This window comes from Aspergillus homomorphus (assembly GCF_003184865.1).
Source record: "Aspergillus homomorphus CBS 101889 unplaced genomic scaffold BO97scaffold_7, whole genome shotgun sequence".
Classification (NCBI taxonomy): domain Eukaryota; kingdom Fungi; phylum Ascomycota; class Eurotiomycetes; order Eurotiales; family Aspergillaceae; genus Aspergillus; species Aspergillus homomorphus.
In genome coordinates, this window is record NW_020291893.1 from 459,726 (window position 1) to 481,847 (window position 22,122).

Below are 22,122 nucleotides of genomic sequence, written 5' to 3' on the forward strand. Positions count from 1 at the left end.
AGTCTGCGCGCCGGGAGGGAATCAAGAATGTTGAATCAAAGTATCAAGGAGCCAGAGACAAACGCCTGATAATATCCACGGACTCCATGGCGGAAACAGCATATCGTAGTGCTGACGCCTATGTACGACCCACTGCATTGGGGTTATCATATGGCAAATGCAAGGTGAGGAATGTGCAATAAGAGAGGGTTCCCGTGAAGAGGAACAAGAGGACTATAAAACAAGGGATTTTGGGAGGGGTGCGATGTCTGGAGGATTGCCTTTCGCCGGGGTGAAAGAGGAGGCTATTTCCGAGAGGGCATCAATTTGCGGCCGAAGTTGCGGATCGATGTCGTCTTGTGGCTAGAGCTACTCCAAAATTAGTTCTATTCAAGGAAGAATTTCATAAAGCTCAACCATGCTTACCTTTCTTCCGGTCCTTCCCAGAGCTTCGTGGTTTGAGATCGAGGAATTGCTTGACCCGAAGTCATTGGCCGGCTTGGGGGATTTACAAGGCGGCGGGATTGCTACATCACAAGTTAACAAGAATATCAATGCGCAGTCATTCTGTAAGGAACTTACCTCCCAACGAGCATCCACATCAACCTCGCTCGCCGATCGAGAGTCAGACATTACCCCGGGAGGTTCGTTGATGCTGAGCATGCTAGACCCGAGTGAGTTCGATCGTGCAAGTGGCAACGTCCCGGAGTGCCCAGAGCGCTGTGACTCCGAATATTCGCTGTTTGAGTCGACACTGGCCAGGCTACTGGCTTTCTCAGACGTTGATTGCGCCACACTGTCAGAGTTGTGTAGAAGTTGGGATGAGCTTACAAGCTCGCGATACCGCTTCTGCTGCTGTTGTTGTTGCTTGGAAGGTCGGTGGTGGGAGAACTTGTTTCCAAGGATCGCAGGTGCATGCGAGATGAGAGCTTTGATCACATCCTTCTTCAGCCGCAACGCCAGGTCCAGGTTTGACCATGTCTTGTTCTGATACTCGAGAACCGGCAAACGGAAGACGAAGTCGTGGAGATCCTCCAGGTTGTGGTCTCCTTTGCCTTTATAACTCAGGCAGAGCACCACGTCGTGCACCTTGACATGAGCCAATGTCATATAGTTCGATGCACGTGACATCATCTGAGCTAGGTCATCAGGAGCCTCCTTGGACTTGCCTTTGTTAGGTAGCCTTCCAAGAGCGAATTTCTTTTGTTTTTCGTCACCAGTAGAATTCGTTCCTGTGGTATTGGCCAACGATTTCTCAGTGGGCTGTCTTGACAGCATCCGCAAGCTGTCGACCGATCTCTTCTTGCTCAACGCACCGCTCGTCGACGGGCGCATCAGAAGATTCGGGTCTTTGTCTTTGTGGATAGGAGTCAAGGCAAGACCCATGAGATGACGATGTTGCGACCTGGGCCTGCCTTCCTCCGCCAGGGAAAGTGTGGGCTGAAGCCTTAGTTCAATGGCTCCAGAGCCTTTCAGGGACAAATCGTCGGTTGACATGTCACTCTGATCGTGTCCAGGAGATGTCTTTGGGCGTTCTTCTTCCTCTGAGTCGGACGATCCATCGATAGGTTTCATATTCTTGATCATGAAGGGTGAAAACCCACCATTCTCAAAAGCAGTAGAACCAACGTTAGGAAACATGTACTCGAACACCTTCTGGCCAAGCACTTGCTCGAGTTGAACTTTGAGAGGGAAGAGAGAAACCTCGAAGTCGTCCACTACTGGGATACCAGCAACCGCCTCTAGCATGTGCCATTTGACCTTGATCATATAATCATCAGGACCATTGAGGTTGCGGGCTTGGTCAAGGTAAGGGACGATTATTTGTGGATAGATAGCATCTGGAAGGAGGTTGAGGCCATACAGTCGTTCAACCGCAACTTCATTGTGATTCGATCCGTCGCTGTTGTCGGTGCGGTCGTATGCAGCATTTCTCAATTGGAACTCGACTAGTGGTTCGCATTGGTCCTTCATCAAATGCCAAACAACCTCACTAGCCGAGATGTTCCAGCGGAGAACGCCATTGGCTTTCGACATGGTGGGATCAATCTTTCTTTGGGAGCTCGTAATTGCTTTCATCAAAAAGAACAGCTCGTCCTCGCATTGTGTAAGGTCTTTCTCGAGGACCAAGCGGTCCTCCCAGCCCTGCTTGTCCAGGTATTTGGCATGAATCTGGAAATGTTCTTTGATCTCCTCTAGTTGTCGGATGCGTGCCTGGAGCTTGAACACCATCTCCGGAGCTCCTCTCAAGTCGCTGAAATCAGAAGTGAGCATGATTCTCTCAAGACGCTCATTGCGAACCTTTTCCAACGGTTCGCTGTAAAGCAAGAGGTCCAGAACAATGATATACATGGAGTAATACTCGGCCGAATCACAGATAGCTCTGAAGTGAGGAAAGTCAACACTGATGTGGTCCATCCTCGGCTCCTGATCTTCAACGTTGATATGCTGGCCTGGCTGGCCCTTTGCCACTTCTTCATTGTACTTCAAACGAAGGTTGTTGTACTTGTCATATCGTAGACTTGCCGACGTCTTTTGAATAATTCTCGAGAAACCAAATGGGTTTAACTCAAAGTCAAACACCGCTTCAAGAGTCAACCAAGGTGGCCACGCGGAGCCCGGGGAATTGCCATATTTGTTGCCTGCATAGAACTGAAGGTGATTCATCAGGTTCTTCTGCGTTGCCACAAAGAACTGGGCTCCATCCATGCAAAGTGAGAAGCGACGCTGTACAAGGCCGCTGACATCATCAGACACTCGCTCCTTGTCCATGATCGATACCACCTGCAGTTGCATGCCTTTCGCAGCAACTAACAGCACGGACTTCTGATTCTTCTCGCTCTGAAGTTGAATCTGAGGGGCAATGAGCCGCAAGTGATAACTGTTTTGGGGGGTGAATTCCGGCGCGATGTTTTCACTAGAACCATCTGATGCAGGAGTGCTTGGCTTTCTCTGTTCTTGATTTTCTTGCTCCTCCGCGCTCACGAAACGCTTCGCATCATTTAGCAACTGCTCAATGCGATCCTCAACACTGTCATCATCCTCACTATCAACAAGGCCTCGGGCATCCGAGGGGCGCCTCGATGCAGTGCGGAACAGTTTTGAATGTTTCTGCTTATTTCTGTTTTGTTCCTCAACAATGTCTAGAATGAATTTGACTGCGCGTCGAGACATGTAGTACACGAAACCCCGGCGCTGGCTCACTTGGTGGATGTAGCGAAGCATAATGTTCCTCAAGGAATTATTCCACTTGAGCTGAACGTTATGTATGATGAACCGATTGTTGAAATCACTTGCCAATTCATCATCAGGCCCATTGTAAAGTCCATCCATGTCAGCATCTCGAGCGTCACTCGCCGAATCTGAGTCAGCCCCCATCTTAGAAGCGCTGTCATTGGCGAATGCCTCCGGGCTTTTATCGACTGGGCTTTTCTCCTCCCGGGCTATCTGTCTTTCGATTCTTTGTAAGCCAGCAGTGAGAAAAGCTCGTCTCCTTGCCAAGGTTTCTGCTTGTCTCAGATAGTCGGCGTGTTTCCTTTTTAAGTCAGGATCGTGGTCCACCTCCTTCGCGATACGAAGTTCCTGCTCGCCAATAGTCCGGTTGCAGTCGCGCATTTGGGCCTCGACCGAGACCAATCGATCCCGGATGAGCTCCATCTGTACTCGACGAGGTTCGTTGTTCTCAGACATAACGCATATATGGGTCGGCTCGTCACCAAATGAACTATACCCGGTTTCATCGGGAACTATTTGACCGTGGTCTGTCTGACGGAAGTAAGTGAAACGTGGTGTAAATGCCAGAGGCAATATTTGAGTTCGAGGGTTCGACTCTTGAGGCAGTATCCAGTCCAATTCCACAAAATCATCCATGTCAATCCAGTCCAAGTTCTGATCGGGGATGGTGAACCGAGACAGATCCACAGAAGCCACGGGCTGCTGAAAGGAGGATAAGATGTCATCCCTGTTCTTCTCAATGTCATCGAAATTCGTGCCTTCTATGCTGGCCGAGACAGCACGGAAGTCTGCTGCCTGCAGATCTAATTGTGCCTGGTTGATCCGCATTGCGCTCGCCTTGGTTTGCTTTAGGCGACCCTTGGCTTGAGTTTTGACTTGCTCCCGTCTTTGATGGACATCGAGCTTCAGACTGTCCAGTCGAACTTTGATGCCTGTAGCTGTCACGACATCTTCCGCGTAGTCCTCCCGATCCTTGTGCTTGTAGATGTGAGCCACAAACAACGGGGCAAGTAACAACTTATACTTCACAGTCGCCAAATGACGATTGAATTTCTTGCTTGTCTTCGTGATACCTGGCCAAAGCGGTCCCTGCCGTACTGGAAGTGACATAACGCCCGAGAAAAGAGACCACCAATTGAAGAAATGAGTGAAGAAGCGAGGACTCAAATGTACGGTGTTGTAGCTCGCGGACGGCTGGACAGAGTCGACGGACCAGTTTCGGCTTACTGGCGCAATAACAGAAATTGACAGGTGAATGTGGTTACTGCGGAAGCCGCGGTAGGCGTCATAATTCTGAGGACAGGTTAGCTTGAATGCCTAAGACAATCTTCACGCATAGCTTACCTCTTTATGCGCTGGGTCGATCAGTAGGGGATTTTGAAGGACAACATCATAATGAGGCCTAAATTGGGAAGATCGTTCGTTCTCGTTGACGTTCCGCTCAAATACTAATCCCGCTACCAGGCGTACGTCACCTGACAGCTTCATAACAACCTTCTTGAAGTGAGCTGCATTCTTCAAGTCACTGGAGGATGAACACGTTTCCAGGTCTTGAGCTGTAGCCTCAGCCATGTACCGTGCCTCGTGGCTGTAGTCAGGAATCGCTAGTACGTATTCTCCACTCGTGACGCTCATAAACTCCATCGGATCATCGCTGGTATGAATTTCCCATTTGACATCCTTGCGCCAACACATGACGAATCCGCCGCCGAACCCAGTGATAACATAGGGATCGCGCGATCCTTTGAGACGGAGATGAACGTCCCCATCCTCCTTCCATACCACCTTGATTCGGGAATGGAAACTAAGTCGTATCTTGTCCCAGAAGCCAACTCGGTCGGAAGGATCTATTTCGGTCTTTGTGAACCCTTCAATAATTTTCATCATGTCCTGCATGACAGGCTGATAGGACATGCCCCAGGAGATGCTTGTGGGAAGGCTGGTATTGATCACAAATGTGGGATCCGAGTACGTCTTCACAGGGGAAACAGACCGCCAGACCTCAATAGCGAAAGGTGGGCTTATCGACCCGTCTGAAAGCTCGGTGGAAGGGACCAATTCCAGCTTGACCTGTCTCGCAGATTTGTGATCGCGGTATTCCTCAGCAATCACAAAATTTGTCCGCAGCGACCAGCTTGACATTCTTGGAGATTGTCCGGGCCGAAGGGCCGGTATATGTAAGAGGTCCAGGGGATAATCCCTAAGATTGACCCGGGCTTCCCCCATGTCCAGTTGTATACTCATGGGAACAAGCAAAGCATACTTCGTGGACATGGGCATACCCTTTCCGATGCTATGCAGGAATTTGGGATAGTCTTCGAGAGGGAAGAACGGCTTATCTATCACAAGATTGATATCACTTATCAAAGCTGACAGAAGAGCAGGCCGATTTGGTATCGACAGGACAGTCTCTGATTCTTGCACATCTTCGGGCGGCTCATCAGCACCGGAGAAGAGGTTCCTCACCTCCCTTATGGATGTACCTTGAAACCGTAGGGCGGAGTCGATCTTTGATTTCCAAGACCGGGCATTATGCTCTTGAAGCCGGTACCACGCGTTCTCCGCAGAGATCTTAGATTCGCACGACAGACAGGCAGCACCTTCAGTATCATAACGGAACTTTCGTTCTCTTCCGCGTTTGTCATCGTTCGAGCTCTTCCGCGGCTTGGCGTCAGCACTTTTACTTCGCCTTCTCTCCTCACTTTGGCGTTCACTGCGAAGAGTCCGGTGGCTTGACCTTGTACGAAGTCTAGATGAGGTGCGTCGCTGGTCTGTCTCCTTGATTTTCTCGAGTTTGAGTTCGAATGCCTCTTCCCGAGCCAGGCGTTGACGCTGTTCGAGTAAACCGGCACGGTAGATGCACCCTAACTTCCACTCGAAAGCATCGTCTTCCATCTCGAAGAGTAAAGCTTTGCTGCGTAAGGAGATTCTGGGCACTTCCTTAGGATCTTCCGGATCCCTCGCAGATCCAAATTCGGCCGAGTGACCCTTGAACCTTTGATGAAGCTGTTTGAGTGCCTTTGACGTATTGATGAGGTTATCAAAGATGCGATGCATTACCATATGATGTGGAACTCCAAGTCGGATAAAGTCTGCCCAAACATCAATCGATTTCTGCTCAACCATACTGGTGCCTTGCTTCAGTTTCATCTTGCGCAGGTCAAGTCTAACATTGTTCATGCTTATGATTCTTGCCCAAATCCCTCTGAGTTTGGGCGCTTCGGCATGTAAGCGCACCAAATGAGCTCGGACAAAGGGAGTAGAAAGGCGATGGGACCCTCCTGTTAGCCCGTAAATCTGTAACAACATCGGGGGATCGGCAGGAAGAAAAGACTTGACTTGGATGACCGTTGCTCTCACGTCGACGGTGACAAGCTCGCCTCTTGAGGAAGTCCGTGGCGATGGAGGACTGGAGAAATCATTTAGACCTTGATATGCTTCCTGATCTGAATTTTCAGAAGATCTCCGCATGAACGCGTTTTTGAGCACAGAAACGGCAACTCCAAGACAGTAATACCGATAGAGCGAGTACTGAAGGTAAACTCCCTTGAAGACAGAATTGATATTGAAGATCGGTCCAAGACGGTCACTCATGGTGCTCAAAGCGACCTCAAATCGTGGAAGCGAGAAGAAAGGCTCGGCCTCTAGGAAATCCTCCGATTCTATGACGAATCCCTCAAAGCCGCGGACATGAATGGCAAGTCGACGACCATCGGCAGCAACACCTAGTTTCTGTCTAGGTGGCGACGTAGGGAACCTGAAAGACGACTCATCACCTATTGTGGAATGGCTCGGCGTACGTCGTCTCGAAAAGCTGACAGCAATCGGTTCAGACTTCTGCGCTTTATAATCTGCAGTCCACGATTGAAGCTGCAAAGAGACGCCACGGGATAATGACGAGACACTGGCATCGACACCGGCGATTTCCAAGCTGAGACCAGTCGCCTCGAACTGGAACCGAAGCAGCCACGGGGGAACGCGCCTCAGAACACTAGGCTTCCGCTCTTCGATAGCCATAGAGACCTTTCTCTTATGCTTGGTGTGAGCTCGGAACTGCTCAATGACCTCCTGAATCCCTCGGTTTACTTCATCATTGACCATATGTGCAGAAGCGGTATTCAAGCTACCCGATGCGATCACGCGTACTTCGGGAGAAGCACTCAATAAGATCTTGAACTCCAACGATTCAGTCGTGAGAAGGTTATGTTTTATACCAGAGGGGGTCTGATAGTATAATTTGTGTGAGGCCACCCGATAGATGGAAGACAATGAGTAATGCACCCCACCCTCTGAAGAGTGCGAAGACTCGATGTCAAGCGAGATAGCAGATATTGAGGATATGAGAAGATTGTAGTCGTCGTCGGAAGCATGAGGTGGTTTGGATATCGGCAGAACAAATCTAACCACGGGCTCGTGGATGGATACTTTGATACTAGCCTTGGGAAGTAGTCGCGATATCAGGCGATGGTTATCTCGCTTCTTGCCCCTAGGTGGTGGCCTCCGGGATTGCGATAATCCCAGAAGTCTCGATACCTGTCCCGGCTCAAGATCGAGGGAAGGCGAGGTGACCACCAGATTGGCGAATAGAATGTTGGTATTGCGCTCCTCAGGGTTATAGTCATCAAACGAGCTGATGGTCTTGGAGGGGAGCGTAGTCTTTATCGTCGTGGTGGCCATCGGGATATAAAGAATGTTATCGCTTTCACCTGAACCGTCGTCCAAGCTGACAGAGAGAGAGATAGCCGCAAGAAGGGCCTGATGCGCGACATCGTTGCGCTGGAAATACATCCGGTGAGCAGGGCTCTGCTGGTCCATTTTGTGTAAATCAATGCCTATCTCATGAGACACGATATTGAGGAACACGGGGTTTTGTTTCTCGGACGATGGTTGGAAAGCTCGAGACAGCCGAAAAAAGCTCAGCGCCACCTGGATCCCTTGTATTCCACGTAGTATAGATCCGGCAAACTCCTTCGAATCCGCGACTGTCTGCACAATCGAGTCGTCTCTGCTCCCCGGTTGGTCGAGTTCTTCAACAAAGTCGGCGAACGACACCTCATCATCGGTATTGTTGTCCAGAGGTCCCATCGGCGATTGCTTGAGTTTCTTGACGCGCTGCATGAATGTCATGAGGTCGTCATACGGGATATGCATCCTGCCCACCTTGAGAGCTATCGATGCGTCCCTGAGCCCCTCAAGATCTTTGTGGAGGACACCATGTATGTTCATCCGAACATTGTCCAGCACTTCGGTTGATTCGCCTCCCTCAATGGCAAGTAGCACATTCTGAACATTCATGATCCATTCAGCCGGCTTTTGCTCACTGGCGTCGGTCTTCCCAAGACGAAACAATTTCCCTCGGTCAACCATTTTGCGCCTAGTATCCACACCCAAGGACAACGATCCCACTTGGATCTGGCCCGCTTCGACCACGCTTACGGTAGTATTGACGGCCACGACATCCACCAACTTCAGCCAATGAATTTTCCGATGTAATTGCTTCACCTGCTCCTTCATGCGTGTCAAGCTCTTCCAGGTCTTGCTCCGTTGCTTCGGGGGGCGCCCATCCTTTTCCGTGTTTTCTTTACGCGATTCATCGTCTTCCGAAGGGCTCTGCTGCTCCAAGGCGTCCGGACTGTTTCCTGGTTTGCGACCCTTGTCCAAGACTGACGGATCCAGCGTCAGCTTGAGGTCGGTTAATTTGAGACTAAGCCATGTTGGTTGCGCGAAGGACGGTGGATGTAAGGATAGCCCGAGGCCACGGAGTTCGATCTGCACGCCATCTTTCGGTACGTAGGTTATTCGACGGAGGGAAAAATATCCTATTCGTTGAATCGAGACTCCGGTCGCAATCCGGACGATGGCGAAGATGAGGAAGGATAGGAGGTATAGGAGGAGGAATCCCACGAGAATCGTGGTCGGGCTGAAGAGCGTCATCGTAGTTCGCGACCAGCGGGACTGACCGGTTGCACAGGACGGGCAGTCGTCAGCCAAGAAATCATGGAGGTGCTGGAAGTCGTTCGAGAACTGTATCCGTAGGAGAAGTAATAGATATTGAGAGGCCGTCAAAGGCCCCGATGGGTGAGTGATCTGATCAGGACCGACAGCCCTGAATCGAGCCCGCGATCCTCCTGTGTTCGAGGGGGTTTCGGCCTGCGGGACCGGCGAAGGACAGGTCTCCGTTAATACGAGACGTGCCGACCAGCCGGAGAATTGTTGCGACAAAGAGGGAGCAGTCGTAAGTCAGTCATGCTTCTTCTTTGTTCAATGAGATCTTCACCAACTATATGAAAGTGTGGTGTTGGTGGGTTGAGGGGGGAAGGTGAGAGAAGAGGGATGTGGATGATGCTTAGGAGGGCAGCATCCAGCAAGCAACTGTAAGGAACAAGAACAAGGATAATACAACCAGCTGTCAGCGGCGGGAAAGGTCGAACCCGGCGCGGGCAGAACTGGAAGCGGAAAGCCATCCACTTTGCCCAGTGGCCGGACCGCCCGGCTGGTATTTAATAAGTGGGTTTGCCCGTCTCTTAGGGGTGGTTCGTCAGATCATAATGAAGCTCATCTTACCGTCTTGGGTAATTCTCAGGGCCAATTTGTGGTTGTTCCAGACAGAACTACTTGAAACATGGTACAGATTGATTGGAATTGTCATACAATTCTATCTCCCCAGTTGCATGTTAAGTGAAATGTCATGCACTTTAACCACAACCCCTGTTGCAGCCACTCGTGCCATCTGGCCTCTTGCTTGCATGGAGGTACAGTACAACCATGACAGTACACCAATGCTGTACCCCTTGTGCCTTATAGAGCTCTAGTCCCTGGTAGGATAAGCTCTAGAATGCACAGTTATTCCGTTTTGCCGTGAATCGGAGTCCCATGGCCTCGACGAGATCGCACAAGATCTCGGAATCGAGCCATGACCGAGCTACGTCTTTCAAACAACTCATAATTCTAAGGATGAATTCCTGGCCTTGAGCGATATATACAAAGATACAATAGCGCTGTATTATACATGATGGGGTTGACTCCCCATTTGTAAGCAGTAGAGCGACGCAGATGATGCGTTCAGGTTCCGTGTTTGAAGTCTGGCCTTGGGATAACTGGCCTCTGATGGGACAATCACGGCTGATGCAGAATCGCCGAATGATCGTCGCGGCACCCTGCATGGCTGGGGCCAAGTACTGCGATGAAGCTGGTCCTCTTATTTGCTTCAGAGGTCAAGCCGATGACTGTTAACCCCACGAACAGTCGAAGAAAGTGAGGTCATTCGTGTTAGAGGATGCGTTCAACTTTCTGGTCATCTGGTGGCACTGTCAGACGAGGGCAGTTCCGGCCCTTGAGACTTGAGCTTCTCAAGGGCTTCAATCTTTTCATCCAAAATTGCGATCTCGGCCTCAATGCTCAGGAGCTTCTCGCGCAGTATTCCCCTATAATCGTCATCCGACAGAGACTTGAGCGGGATCCATTTCGAGTCGGCGATCCGTTGAAGGATCGGCTTCGATGGAGTGTTCGCCTTTTCTAGTTGCCATGCGTCGATCGCGTTATAAGTGCTTTGGCCCAAATAGCCTAGTGCCGAGAAAAACACCACCCCTGGAATTAGCCGACCCCCTGACGCCGGGAATCAGTATCTGCACACAATGTTGTCGAGCATTCAAGGCAATCACAATATGAATTCATCGACATACCGAGCAATCTGGTGACAGTGCCTCCAGCGATACCCCCGGACAGAGCGCTGACATAAGCGCGTTGCTTAGAATCTGCATTGTTTTCAAACTGATATTTTAAGATGTTCTCTCTCAAGACTGCCAGGAGGAATCAGAATTACTCATTCCCAAGGCGACACGAAGCCAAGAGGGAGCACTTACACCAGAAGCCACTCCCAGTTGCAGCCCACTGGACACCGCAAGAGAGAGAATGGATGACCGGATTAGGAGATCGGATGACACCTGCAACACCTCCATATACAAGGCCAAGGGAGCCTGTTGTGACATGTCAGTGAGCTGTCTAGACCAGATTCATGATATGCTGTCCCAGGACATGGGTCTTGAGATGATGCGAAAAATGTACAACCGTAGAGGCTTCGCCGGGTTGAAGACTAACCGCTCAAGGCACCCGCCTTGACGACGGGGGGAAACAATGAATTGCCTTTGTTCTGCTCGCTCATCTTGCGCGCTGTCGACTTTGTAGTCGTGGCCTCAAAACTACTTTGTATGAGGATCAATTACACAATAAGGCTGACGATTCCACAGAGTAATTGGTTCGACGCCTGGAAAGAGACATGAGCTCACGTGACCTTCTATCAGCATATCTCTATTTGTCATACTTCGATGTGCATAAACTAACTAAACGATGCATTCAACCGTAACTTACCGTTAGTTACTCATCGACATATAATGATTCGATATCGAGCCAGTTCCATTCGCTCGTGTGCATCCTAGCAGTGAGGGTTATGGGACTCAAAATTATACTGCCCATCCCTAAAGATCATAACAATAAAAGGCAAGCAACGCAATACAATCAGGGAACATTTCATATGCACTGACTGGTCTATATTGATTCGAGGAAAGGTCATACATCTCAGGATCTCTCAAGTCGGCAACTTAGCTATTGCGAATATCTTAACTATTCTTTTTCTCTCCTCTGAGAGGGTAGATGTACGAGTAGATGCTCTTTCTACATACTTCCATTTCGGAGCAAGTCAGCGTCGATTGAGTGTGCGGGCGGAGGATGATGTCACCGCAGCGGGTCTGTGGGATCAACCGGAGGCCCTCTCGATCTGCCCGCAATCCAAGCGGGTCCGACTGTCGGACAGGAGAGGTCAACCTCTTCTTCCTTCTGTCTCTGGTGGCTTTGGTCATGATCTGACTTATGCTTGCGGTTCTGCATGAGCTTATACGCTCTGGTTAGCCCTCACATCAGCCGAATTCTGGCCATGTCCCTGCAACTTGCCCTGGCTTTCTACTCGACACTTGACCTCGTTACTATGAGATAGTACCGCAGAGCTCACGGCAGCAGTCGGGCACACCGTCTGGGTCTCAGTGGCAATGCCCCAAGTTGTTGGCCTAATCGCAAAGTCGCATTGTGAGTTTAAACTTCATAGCCGAGTGATATAACCCGCTTCGAGACCTGTTTAAATCATGCGTGGCCGCCGTTCGTGGGACTGGAGCTAGGCCTTGAAATTTCCACCTGTGCTCGAACATGGATGCTAACACCAGTGCATAATAGGCACGTCTCTGCGCTAGTTTGCCCAGTCTAGATGAAGCGACTCGCGTATCACGCAAACTGCCATCATTGTTCTTGCCAACGATTTTGCGACACATTCGCCCAATCATTGACCTAGCCGGGGAGATGACTTTACATTGAACACCATTTGAAACTCAGTATGTTCAGTACTCTGGCAAGACCTGGTGTTTCCCTCTGCGTACACGTCGCAAGTACAAACCGCAATCGGTCGACGGGAGCCAAACAGTCACAACCGCTCCATTCTTGTGCGTCAGTCAATCCAAGAACAGTCTGTGCCTAAACTCGAGACACTACTATTTAATGCCTTGATTATCACCTGCGCAGCTCGGGTAGACAGGCGCTGATATTATCCTGGTAGCAGGATTGGTGAACGGTCCAGGAAGGGCTTCATGGAAAGCACTCGTATCTACGTTTCATTCTACTTCCGGATTCGATGGTGGCTTGCGCAGGGTGAATTTGATGTCTCAGCAAGCTTTCAGGGCTGGTCTTGAGCCAATGTGCGGCATGTCTGCTAATTAAACAATGGTGTTGCTTGCCCGTTGCTATTCACGTACCGACTTGGCTGACCTTCCCCTGAGCAAGCCCATCTTTCACAATCAAAAGGCGAATGTGCAATGGTCCACACTCTTCTGTCCAATTGTATAGATGCGGCGAGAGTATGCAGTATTGTCAAGTGGCTGCAAGTCATCCGGGGGTTTTTACTTCCCTTTGTTTCACAACGGGCATGGAACCTTGCTTCGTCGCGAACCGCTGAGAAAATGATGGGGCCAGCAGCTGTAACATACTATGAGGAGAATGGCAAGAATGAAGAAATCTTACCTAATTCTCCTTGTTCATGAAAGCTAAATAGCGTGATAGAAATGTTCATGCAGTAGTGGTGCAGGTGTCTGGCTCTGCACAGAAGAGATGTTCCGAGGGATGAGGAAACAAAGACCTCTACAAACGACAGATTGAACAGGGGTCAAACTATGCAAATCCTGGAAAAGAGGTATCGGGATTTTATTTTATTTCTGGGCAAAATAAAGAGAAGAAAAGAATAGAAAAGCGAAAACCATGAACAAAGTGGAGAGTCTCAGTTGCTCTCCGCAAAATACTCCAGATGAGAGATCAGAGAAATCAAAAGGGTGGAAAGACTGGAAGGGGAAAAAAGCCCTCTCGGGAAGCTAGACTAAGACTTTGGTTGGGTCGAGCACCGGCAGGCCCAAAAGCCGCACCAACACTTTTTGGAGGCTGACTTTTTTAGTGTCATCACTAAAAATTATCCTCACGGATAAACCTACTTTCCCCCTCTGTTCTTCCAACTGCGGAGCTTCCTGCATCCCAACCCACCCATCGCTCAACGTCCTTTGAACGTCACCCTCCGCATTCTCGCAAGACTTCCTCTTTGGAAGCCTTTCTCTTTATCTAAACACTCACCCTTAACCCAGAGGCGCGCACAGGAACTTCCCTTGGCGCGTTTCCCCGATCTCGAACAACCGCAATCATGGGTTCGTTTGCAACCCCTCCCTGTGATTCTGCGCACTGTCGCAATCCATACCTCTCTGTCTCTTATGGTAGTTCTTGATACTGATGGCTGTTTTTTATTTTGTTCAGCGCCCGGAAAGCAGAAAGCCCAGAAGATGTCGTTAGGCAACTTCTTGGCCGACGAGTGTAAGTCTCTCAAGACACTACCCCATTCCCCCGCGGGGACGGACATGACTGATAATATCAGCCCTTGGCTCTTGGGCCGACGAGATGGACGACATGCCTTTGCCTGGTAAGTACTTATCTTCTTAATTGTTAGTCTCATCGCATTTCACTAATCTTTTGATGATTTCTAGCCGGTACGTGTTTGCAGCGCGCCCCCAGCCCCATCAAGTCAGCATCAATCTAATCATCTTTTAGCCCCTTCTTCGTCCGGCTTCGGAGGCTTCGGAGGCGACCGTCGCCCTGCTGGCCTTTCCTCTTCTGCCGGCTTCGGTAATGGATTTGGTGGTATGATACCTTCGCTACAGGTCTACGTTGAGGAGTTTCGCTGTCTAACATGGTTTGATGAAAGAACGCGAGCGCGGTGGTTACGCCGTGAGAGAGCCCCTCCCTCTCCCCACTCAGCCTCCGTATACCGCCCACGTTGGCAACTTGTCCTTCGATGCCGCCTCTGCCGACATCTCCGACCTTTTCGCCGAATGCGGTGTGACCAATGTCCGTGTTGTGGAGGATAAGTTGACCAAGGCCCCCAAGGGTTTTGGATACGTCGAATTTGAGACTGTCGATGGCCTGAAGAAGGCTCTTGACCTCTCTGGCGCTACTCTCCAGGGTAGAGCCATTCGTGTCAGCATCGCTGAGCCTCGTAGGTGTTATCACTCTGGGACTTTGTTATGTACACGCTGACACCACCCTTTAGCCAAGGAACGCGATGTCAAGGAATTCGACTGGACCCGCAAGGGACCTCTTCCGGATGCCCCTCAGCGCCGTGTGCCTGAGCGCTCCAACTTCGGACGCAACCTTGATAACATGTCTGATGCAGGCAGTGAACGTGGCGGTAGCAACCGTCGCAGCAACTTCGAAAGCGACGGCAAGTTCCGCGATTTCAACAACTGGGAGCGCAAGGGTCCTCTCTCTCCTCCCGCCCCCGTGAGGGAAGGTCGTCCTCGCAGCAATGAAGGACCCGGTTTCAGACGCAGCTCTCCCGCCTGGGGTGAGGGACGCTCCCACGAGGGACCCCATGAGGGACGCTCTCAGGACGGCTCTCGTCCTCCTCGCCGCGAATTCCAGGAACGCCAGGAACGCACCCCTACCGCTGCCGAGCTTGATAACTCTTGGCGCTCCAGAATGCGCCCCGATCAGCCTAAGGAGCCCAGCAACCCCCCTTCACCCGCTGCTGCGCCCGCCGCCCCCGCCGCTCCTAGCCGTCCCAAGTTGAACCTTCAAAAACGGACCGTGGCCGAGACCGCTTCGAGCCCCGCTGCCGGTGGCGAATCCAAGGCTAGCATCTTCGGTGGTGCTCGTCCCATTGATACCGCTGCTCGTGAGAAGGAGGTTGAGGAACGTCGCCAACTTGCGATCCGCCAGAAGAAGGAGGCTGATGAGAAGGCCAAGGCCGAGAAGGGCGAGAAGCAGCGCGCCTCTAAGGAGCAGGCCAAGACCGACAAGCCGGTGTCTACGGCTGATCCCAACGGAAGAGACACTGTTGAGACCCCTCAGGGTGGCAAGAGCTTCGATATCCTCCGGCAGGCCGGTGACGAAGAGAGTGGCGAGAAGGCTGATCAGGATCAGGGAGAGGGATCGGCCGCTAAGGGCGCTGAGGCTGCCACCGATGCGCCTGCTAGCAAGGCCAACGGTAGCTGGCGCAGCGCTCCGGCTGAGGCCCAGGCAGCTGACGAGGAGGGCTGGAGCACGGTGAGCTCGGGGAGACAGCGCAACAACCGCCGCGGTGGCCGCACGTTCGCATAGATTCATCGATACCCCCGAGCTGTTCGTCACTTGACCGAAATATCGCGCTATTACAGCCAGAACGTCCCAGCAAGCGGCATCGGTTCCTTGCAGTGGACTGAGCCTAACTGTCCTCCTTGTGCTCTCTTCGAATAGCCGGATTGATTTTGGTTATGTCGGTGGCTAATTTGTTTTGATGACCTGTTGTCTTCACGTCTTTGACATTCTCCCTTCCTTGCTCTTCCGATTGCTGTTCCGGCTAGGTCTTCAACCAAGGTCTAGTTATTGTTCTCAGTCAAGCATGTCGAAAAGTTTCCTTTTCCCCTTTTCCTAGTTTCTTCGGTTTTCCTCTGAGCTAGTTATTCCCATGTACGTGGATGAACTGTTATACACCAATGATCATGACGGCTGATGTGAAGGAAGAAATGTATACGTTAACTGTTTCTAACTCATGGCTTCCTCTCCTAATCCATTCTGCAACATCGCTCTTTCACTGTCGACAATCTCTGATCTTCCTCTTTCTGTATCATGTTCGGGGTCTAGGGACGGCGTGTGGAGTCCTGCCTTCTGCTTTGTTGATGAGGCCATGCCCTCTAATTTGACGAGACGAGCAGTTGAGAGCCCATACATGACATGCACATTGGTGGAATCCTCCTCGAAAACTGGCTCACAACCATCCGCTGATGCAGTCACCCACATAACTGCCTACTGGCCTACCTGCTTCAAGAGTGGATAGTCCACGTATGTCTTTGCTGGGTTCGTTCGGATTAGGGCGTATGTGATTTACTTCATTTGCTTGAGATTAGTGCAATAATAGAATGATCTAAGTCGATACAGTAACAGTCCACGGTGTATGTACGATGCATGCCATGTAATATTTTATGGTTGGGAATTTATCAAGCCGTGCAGCCGCGCACGCACACTATCTCGGCTGAGAGCCACCAACAAGCGGTGCAGAAGAGACCGAGATAAGAAATAGACCGAGACTTAGACTTTGCGGATCTCAGCCGATGCCAATCAACACAGACAAGTCATGCGCTGGCGATGCAGTTCTGCGATATTTTACCCAGTTGAGTTTAGAGGCAGAGGGAGAAAAGGGCAAATCATTCCTTCCCCCACCAGCCTAAGTATACTTACTACTAACTAGTATAGTCGACTTGTCAGCTCAGCCCACCTTTTCTTGCTTTGTTTTTCTCAACCCCTCCATTTGGGCTTTCCCCGATGTCGCTTGCTATTTAACTCCCTGAAAACCGTGATCATGATGTGCGACTGGGGCTCTGAACTTCGTTGCTAAATCCTCCTCCACCGCGATCATATTCTCACTTCCCCCCGCGCGACGGCGACGGTGGAGATACTCAGGATGTTAGCCACACACCACAACCATCCCGCGCCATGGAAGCTGGCCTTTCGCTCCTCTAAGACCTTTGTGACTTGGGTGGTGGCCATTGCTTGTTTCACGGTGAGTGAGGAGTTCTTTCTGCTGTCTGTCTCGAACTAAATGCTAATTGCTGGTAAAATGCGCCCAGGACGTTTTCATCTACGGCATGGTGCGCACCCAGTGACGAACCCTGGGAATTCCCAGGCCTGATAAGAAGCTCTACTCCTAGATCGTTCCCATCTTACCGATTGTCTTGAAAACACGGGTCTCTGTACCCGAGGAAGACTGTACGATACTTCCCCCCGGAAGATTAATAGGCACGCGCGATAGGAAACACCATTAATAGACTTCACAGTACAGCAATGGATGTCGATCATGCTTGCTGCCTTTGGAGGGGGTATATTCTTCGGGTCTCGTGAGTCCGCCACATTGAAGGTTCTGGTCCAGGTCAAGGGATACTGATCAGCCTACAGCCATCTTCGGGTACTTCGCGGACAGAAGCTCGTCGCGCCAGCTTCCTTTCATGATCGGCTTGCTGGCCCTCGGCGGGACGACCGTGGTGTTCTGGTTCGCCAGGACGGTGGCGTCGCTGGTGATTGCGCGGGCTCTGCAGGGTCTATCTGCTGCGGTGGTGTGGACTGTCGGCATGGCGCTTGTTGTGGACACCGTTGGGAAGGACCAGGTTGGGGCTGCTATGGGTTATGTCTCGATGGCGTTGACTGTGGGCACGGTATTTGGTCCGTTTATCGGGGGAATTATGTATGTTGCGATTGCGCAATCCTTGTGGGAACGAAGAGTTGAAGCGCTGATTGCTAACCTTCATGCACACAGGCTCTCGCGAGTAGGGTATCACTCGGTGTTCTTGCTGGCAATCGCGTTGATCGTTGTGGATATCAGTCTTCGTCTGGTGATGGTTGAGCAGAAGACGGCCGCGAAGTGGCTTCCGATTAAGACGGAAGAGTCCAGTGGACTGCTGGATAGTCCTGCTGGCGCTGGTTGTGTTGGATACAGCACCCTTGGCGATCAAGACAGCGCTAGCTCACTGTGTCCCCCTGATGATGTCCTCATCGAGTCTCCGGGCAAGGAACGTGGTGAGCCCGACTCGAGTGGGAAAGCAACGTCTGTCCCGGGCATTGTTCGCCTTATATGCTCAGGCAAATTGATGGTCGTCCTGGTGGCAACTGTCGTTGATGCCATTTTATACTCCTCTTTTGACACGGTGCGTATATACTATGGACATTGCATCCTGACCAGGCAACTGATCCTCCTGTCTCAGGTACTCCCACTCTACGTCATGAAGACATTCGACTGGGGCCCCATGGGAATCGGCTTGTGTTTTCTGCCCTTGTTCGCCCCGTCATTCGCATCTCCATGGATCGGTACGTCTACTCACACCTTTACCCAGGGCCCTTCTAACCTGAAATCTAGGCGACGCCGTCGACCGTCTCGGAGCTTTGCAGATCGCCTTCATCGGTTTCCTCCTCGATTGCCCCACCTTCCTCCTCTTTCAGCTCGTCACAGAGAACACAATCCAGCATCAGGCTCTGTTGGTAGTGTTTCTCTTATTGGCTGGAGCCGCATCAACCCTGCAGATGGTCTCCCTGATGGTGGAGGTGGGTCGGGTCACGGAGCGATATGAGCGGGAGTATCCGGGCATCTTCGGCCACCAGGGAGGAACCGCGCAGGCATACGGGCTATTCAACGTTGCCTGGTCTGGTGGTCAGGTACTCGGGCCTTTGATGGCGGGTCTGCTGGTCGACCAGGCTGGGTGGGCGACCATGGTGTCGACGTTTGGGGTGATGAGCGGAGGGATTGCGGTTATGATTGCGCTGTCGGATCGGAAGGTGAGAGGAGGGCTGTGGGAAGAAACTAGGGGTTGAGGTTCAAAGCTTTCTGGGTGTACATGCTATTCACATGGCATGGCTGCAGACTATCTGAAGGATTGAGGGGGTCTTGTCTCAGATGCAGTTGTGTTGAAGGGTGAAGGAGATCCGTAATGGAGGTATATATGCAGTGGAAGTATATAGTCGCAGATAACGTTGTGATGAGACATGAATCCATACGATATGACGAACCATCACCAACAATGACTACGAAATTAATCAGATAAATTGGCCAGAGCATTTACTTCTCGATTGTCAAATCTCCTATTGATTGTTGTCACCACTACTCCAACCTTAGTTGATTGTTCAACCACCAACAGATAAACTTCCCCGCAACACCAAAAATTTTACCGCGGGATTTTTTCTTCGTCTTTTCTTCGCCGCCACCGCCGAGCTTATGTCTTCCCCTCCCACCCCCCACACTCTCTACTTCTAATCCGACTACTATCCTCTCCAGTCCTTAACTTTGGCGCCCTCACCCCGCGTTTTCGCCCACCTGCTGCGACGAGGCCTAATCCCGAAGTCCAGTATGGCCATTGTCCCCGTCGACACGACGCTCCAGGTGCCGCCGCCGGACGCGGTGCAGGAGCCGCCCGCGGTGGCCGTGACGCCGTGCGACCCGTGGCCAGCGCCCTACTACTTCGAGGGCGGACTGCGGCGCGTGAAGCCGTACCACTTCACGTACAACACGTACTGCAAGGAGCGGTGGCGGGGTCGCGAACTGCTGGATATTTTCCTATCGGAGTTCCGGGATCGGCCTGCGGAATACTACGTACGATATCTCCTTTCTCTGCCCTACCCCCTACACCCCAGTTAGCCTTCAGCAATCAACCAAGCCCCGGGGAGGAAGAAAGAACCGAGTAAGCTAACGTTCAAATGTGGGATCCTATAGAAAAAAGCCCTAGAAACCGGGCTGGTCTGCGTAAACGGCAAACCGGGGACGCCGCACACGGTGGTGAAGAACGGGGAGATAATCTCGCACACGCTGCACCGACATGAGCCGCCGGTGACGGGCAAGGAGATCGGGATCATCCACGAGGACGAGGACCTGATCGTGATCGACAAGCCGGCGGGGGTGCCGGTGCACTCGGCGGGGCGGTACCACTACAACTCTGTGCTGGAGATTATGCGATCGCAGCGGCATCCGGAGTGGGTGCCGCGGCCGTGCAACCGCCTGGACCGGCTGACATCCGGGGTGATGTTCCTGGGGAAACACGCCAAGGCGGCGGAGGTGATGAGCACGAAGCTCAAGGCGCGCACTTTACAGAAGGAGTACGTGGCGCGCGTCAAGGGCCGGTTCCCGGACGGGGTGGTCGTGTGCGATCAGCCCATCATGTCGGTTAGTCCGAAGGTTGGGCTGAATCGTGTGCGGGCGACGGGGAAGGAGGCCAAGACCAAGTTTAGGCGGTTGGCGTATTTTCCTCCTTCCTCTCAGACATCCTCACCCTCTTCGGAGGGAGAGGGAGACGACTCCAACAGAGTGGCGACGCCGCCGGCGATCTACGCCAACGAAGAAGAAGGCTACAGCATCGTGCACTGCCTGCCGCTGACGGGCCGGACGCACCAGATTCGCGTGCACCTGCAGTTCCTGGGCCACCCGATCTCGAACGACCCGATCTACTCGAACCGCAAGGTCTTCGGGCCGGAGCTGGGCAAGCACGACACCTCGGCGGAGCGTGACCAGGAGCTGATCGCCCGGCTGTCGAACATGGGCAAGACCGAGACGGCCGTCGACAGCACGACGACCAGCTACCGCACGCACCTGACCGCCGCGCCGCTGGTGCCGCCCGGCACGGACTCGTCCGTCGTCGAGGAGATCATGTCGCGCGAGCACGAGGCCGCCGTCGAGCGCTACCACAAGCGCAAGGGCGAGCGCCTGTCCGGCGAGCGCTGCCCCGTCTGCGACACCGAGCTGTACACCGACCCCAGCCCCGAGGAGCTGGGCATCTTCCTGCACGCCGCCGCCTACGCCGATAAGGGCGAGGACGGCTGGAAGTACACCAGCCAGATGCCCAGCTGGGGCCTGCCGCCTAAGGGCATGGATGGGCCTCGCACCATGCCGGCCTGGGTCGATGTCCCCGAGCACGAGGAGATTGTCATCGGGTATGGCACGGTGCCGGAGATCGGCGGCGATGATGCCGCGGCTGGTGCCTCCGAGGTCAATGTTCCGGCGTTGGTGCAAGGCGTCGGGCTCGTGGATATCTCGGCGGAGAGGCAGGCGCATGAAGCCTCTGCTGCTGCGGCTGCTGCTGCTGCTGCTGCTGCCGCCGCCGCCGCCGTGGCTACTGAGGATAATGCGGAAGAGGAGGGCGTTAGCGCTGCAGCGACAGCGTAGGGCTCTGACATTGGCATTGACACGATCCGGTACAGTATATAATCCTTTAGATGGGCCTGGCCTTAGACACGCAAGATATCAAATAGAATACCTGCATTCGAGTCTACAATGCAATGAAAGCCATGATACCACTCCGGGACAAAAACCACAAGTAGAATCATTTCTTACGACCCTACACTACACCCAGACCTACAACCTACAACCAACCAACGAGCAAGAAGACAAAAAAAATTTCCCAGACCAGCAGCACCAGCCAAGCCACGAGCGCGCACGCATCGCATCGAATTTCTCATCTGACTAACATAAATCCGACTCCAGCATCAATAAGCCAAGCCAAACCTGTCTTTAAAAAGATAAAACAGACCCAGAACCCAAGGACATCCATCTCACCCACATGGACAAAACGAAACAGCAGTCATGTCATTCCGTTCCATCCACGCCAAGGCCGCAGACCGCATCACCAATATAAATCCCCAGGTGACACAGCACAGATAGATATCCCGGACTAGAGCCGCTTCATCTCGGATTTCTTGTTTCAGAAAGATTTTTATTCAAAAGAAGGATGGATTCATGGAAACGATATTGCATTCAAGCTTTTCTTTTTTTCCTCAAAAACAGATTCGTAAGTCTGTGTTTCTCTTTTATTTGCGGTCATGACATGA

The 22,122-nt window shown here is 52.0% G+C and overlaps 5 protein-coding genes across 5 annotated transcripts; 3 read left to right on the forward strand and 2 right to left on the reverse strand.

Moving 5' to 3' along the window:
• Positions 1-82: 82 nt before the first annotated feature.
• Positions 83-9,269, reverse strand: BO97DRAFT_259806 (FMP27 family protein). Its single transcript, XM_025690891.1, has 4 exons — positions 4,558-9,269; positions 562-4,506; positions 406-506; positions 83-342 (listed from the first exon to the last, which is right to left on the reverse strand). The coding sequence occupies exons 1-4, from the start codon at positions 9,145-9,147 to the stop codon at positions 285-287; spliced, it is 8,694 nt and encodes a 2,897-aa protein (XP_025554045.1). The 5' UTR covers positions 9,148-9,269; the 3' UTR covers positions 83-284.
• Positions 9,270-10,208: 939 nt separating this feature from the next.
• Positions 10,209-11,437, reverse strand: BO97DRAFT_403928 (uncharacterized protein). The gene is made up of 4 exons (XM_025694843.1): positions 11,311-11,437; positions 11,076-11,189; positions 10,896-11,012; positions 10,209-10,818 (listed from the first exon to the last, which is right to left on the reverse strand). The coding sequence occupies exons 1-4, from the start codon at positions 11,372-11,374 to the stop codon at positions 10,508-10,510; spliced, it is 606 nt and encodes a 201-aa protein (XP_025554046.1). The 5' UTR covers positions 11,375-11,437; the 3' UTR covers positions 10,209-10,507.
• Positions 11,438-13,936: 2,499 nt separating this feature from the next.
• Positions 13,937-15,885, forward strand: BO97DRAFT_412186 (translation initiation factor 4B; the record flags this gene model as incomplete). The annotated part of the gene is made up of 7 exons (XM_025696224.1): positions 13,937-13,940; positions 14,047-14,103; positions 14,165-14,209; positions 14,274-14,276; positions 14,338-14,427; positions 14,492-14,782; positions 14,837-15,885. The coding sequence occupies 7 exons, from the start codon at positions 13,937-13,939 to the stop codon at positions 15,883-15,885; spliced, it is 1,539 nt and encodes a 512-aa protein (XP_025554047.1).
• A 1,339-nt stretch (positions 15,886-17,224) lies between these two features.
• On the forward strand, positions 17,225-19,122 carry BO97DRAFT_339532 (MFS transporter; the record flags this gene model as incomplete). The annotated part of the gene is made up of 8 exons (XM_025691558.1): positions 17,225-17,323; positions 17,391-17,411; positions 17,472-17,529; positions 17,598-17,677; positions 17,709-18,001; positions 18,074-18,461; positions 18,519-18,621; positions 18,671-19,122. The coding sequence occupies 8 exons, from the start codon at positions 17,225-17,227 to the stop codon at positions 19,120-19,122; spliced, it is 1,494 nt and encodes a 497-aa protein (XP_025554048.1).
• Positions 19,123-19,543: 421 nt separating this feature from the next.
• On the forward strand, positions 19,544-21,532 carry BO97DRAFT_476302 (pseudouridine synthase family protein). The gene is made up of 2 exons (XM_025700471.1): positions 19,544-19,897; positions 20,018-21,532. Exons 1-2 carry the CDS (start codon positions 19,655-19,657, stop codon positions 21,458-21,460), a joined length of 1,686 nt encoding a protein of 561 aa, XP_025554049.1. The 5' UTR covers positions 19,544-19,654; the 3' UTR covers positions 21,461-21,532.
• The last annotated feature ends 590 nt before the right edge of the window (positions 21,533-22,122 follow it).

Bases quoted from the DNA above. Each gene is read 5' to 3' on its own strand.
- BO97DRAFT_259806 (XM_025690891.1), bottom strand. From the start codon at position 9,147: ATGACGCTCTTCAGCCCGACCACGATTCTCGTGGGATTCCTCCTCCTA. The intron at 507-561 runs GTAAGTTCCTTA...CTTGTGATGTAG, and splicing joins ATGTGGATGCTCGTTGGGAG to CAATCCCGCCGCCTTGTAAA. The intron at 343-405 runs GTAAGCATGGTT...GAGTAGCTCTAG, and splicing joins TGGGAAGGACCGGAAGAAAG to CCACAAGACGACATCGATCC.
- BO97DRAFT_403928 (XM_025694843.1), bottom strand. From the start codon at position 11,374: ATGAGCGAGCAGAACAAAGGCAATTCATTGTTTCCCCCCGTCGTCAAG. The intron at 11,190-11,310 runs GTTAGTCTTCAA...ATGTCACAACAG, and splicing joins CAAGGCGGGTGCCTTGAGCG to GCTCCCTTGGCCTTGTATAT. The intron at 11,013-11,075 runs GTAAGTGCTCCC...TCCTCCTGGCAG, and splicing joins AACTGGGAGTGGCTTCTGGT to TCTTGAGAGAGAACATCTTA.
- BO97DRAFT_476302 (XM_025700471.1), top strand. From the start codon at position 19,655: ATGGCCATTGTCCCCGTCGACACGACGCTCCAGGTGCCGCCGCCGGAC. The intron at 19,898-20,017 runs GTACGATATCTC...GGGATCCTATAG, and splicing joins ATCGGCCTGCGGAATACTAC to AAAAAAGCCCTAGAAACCGG.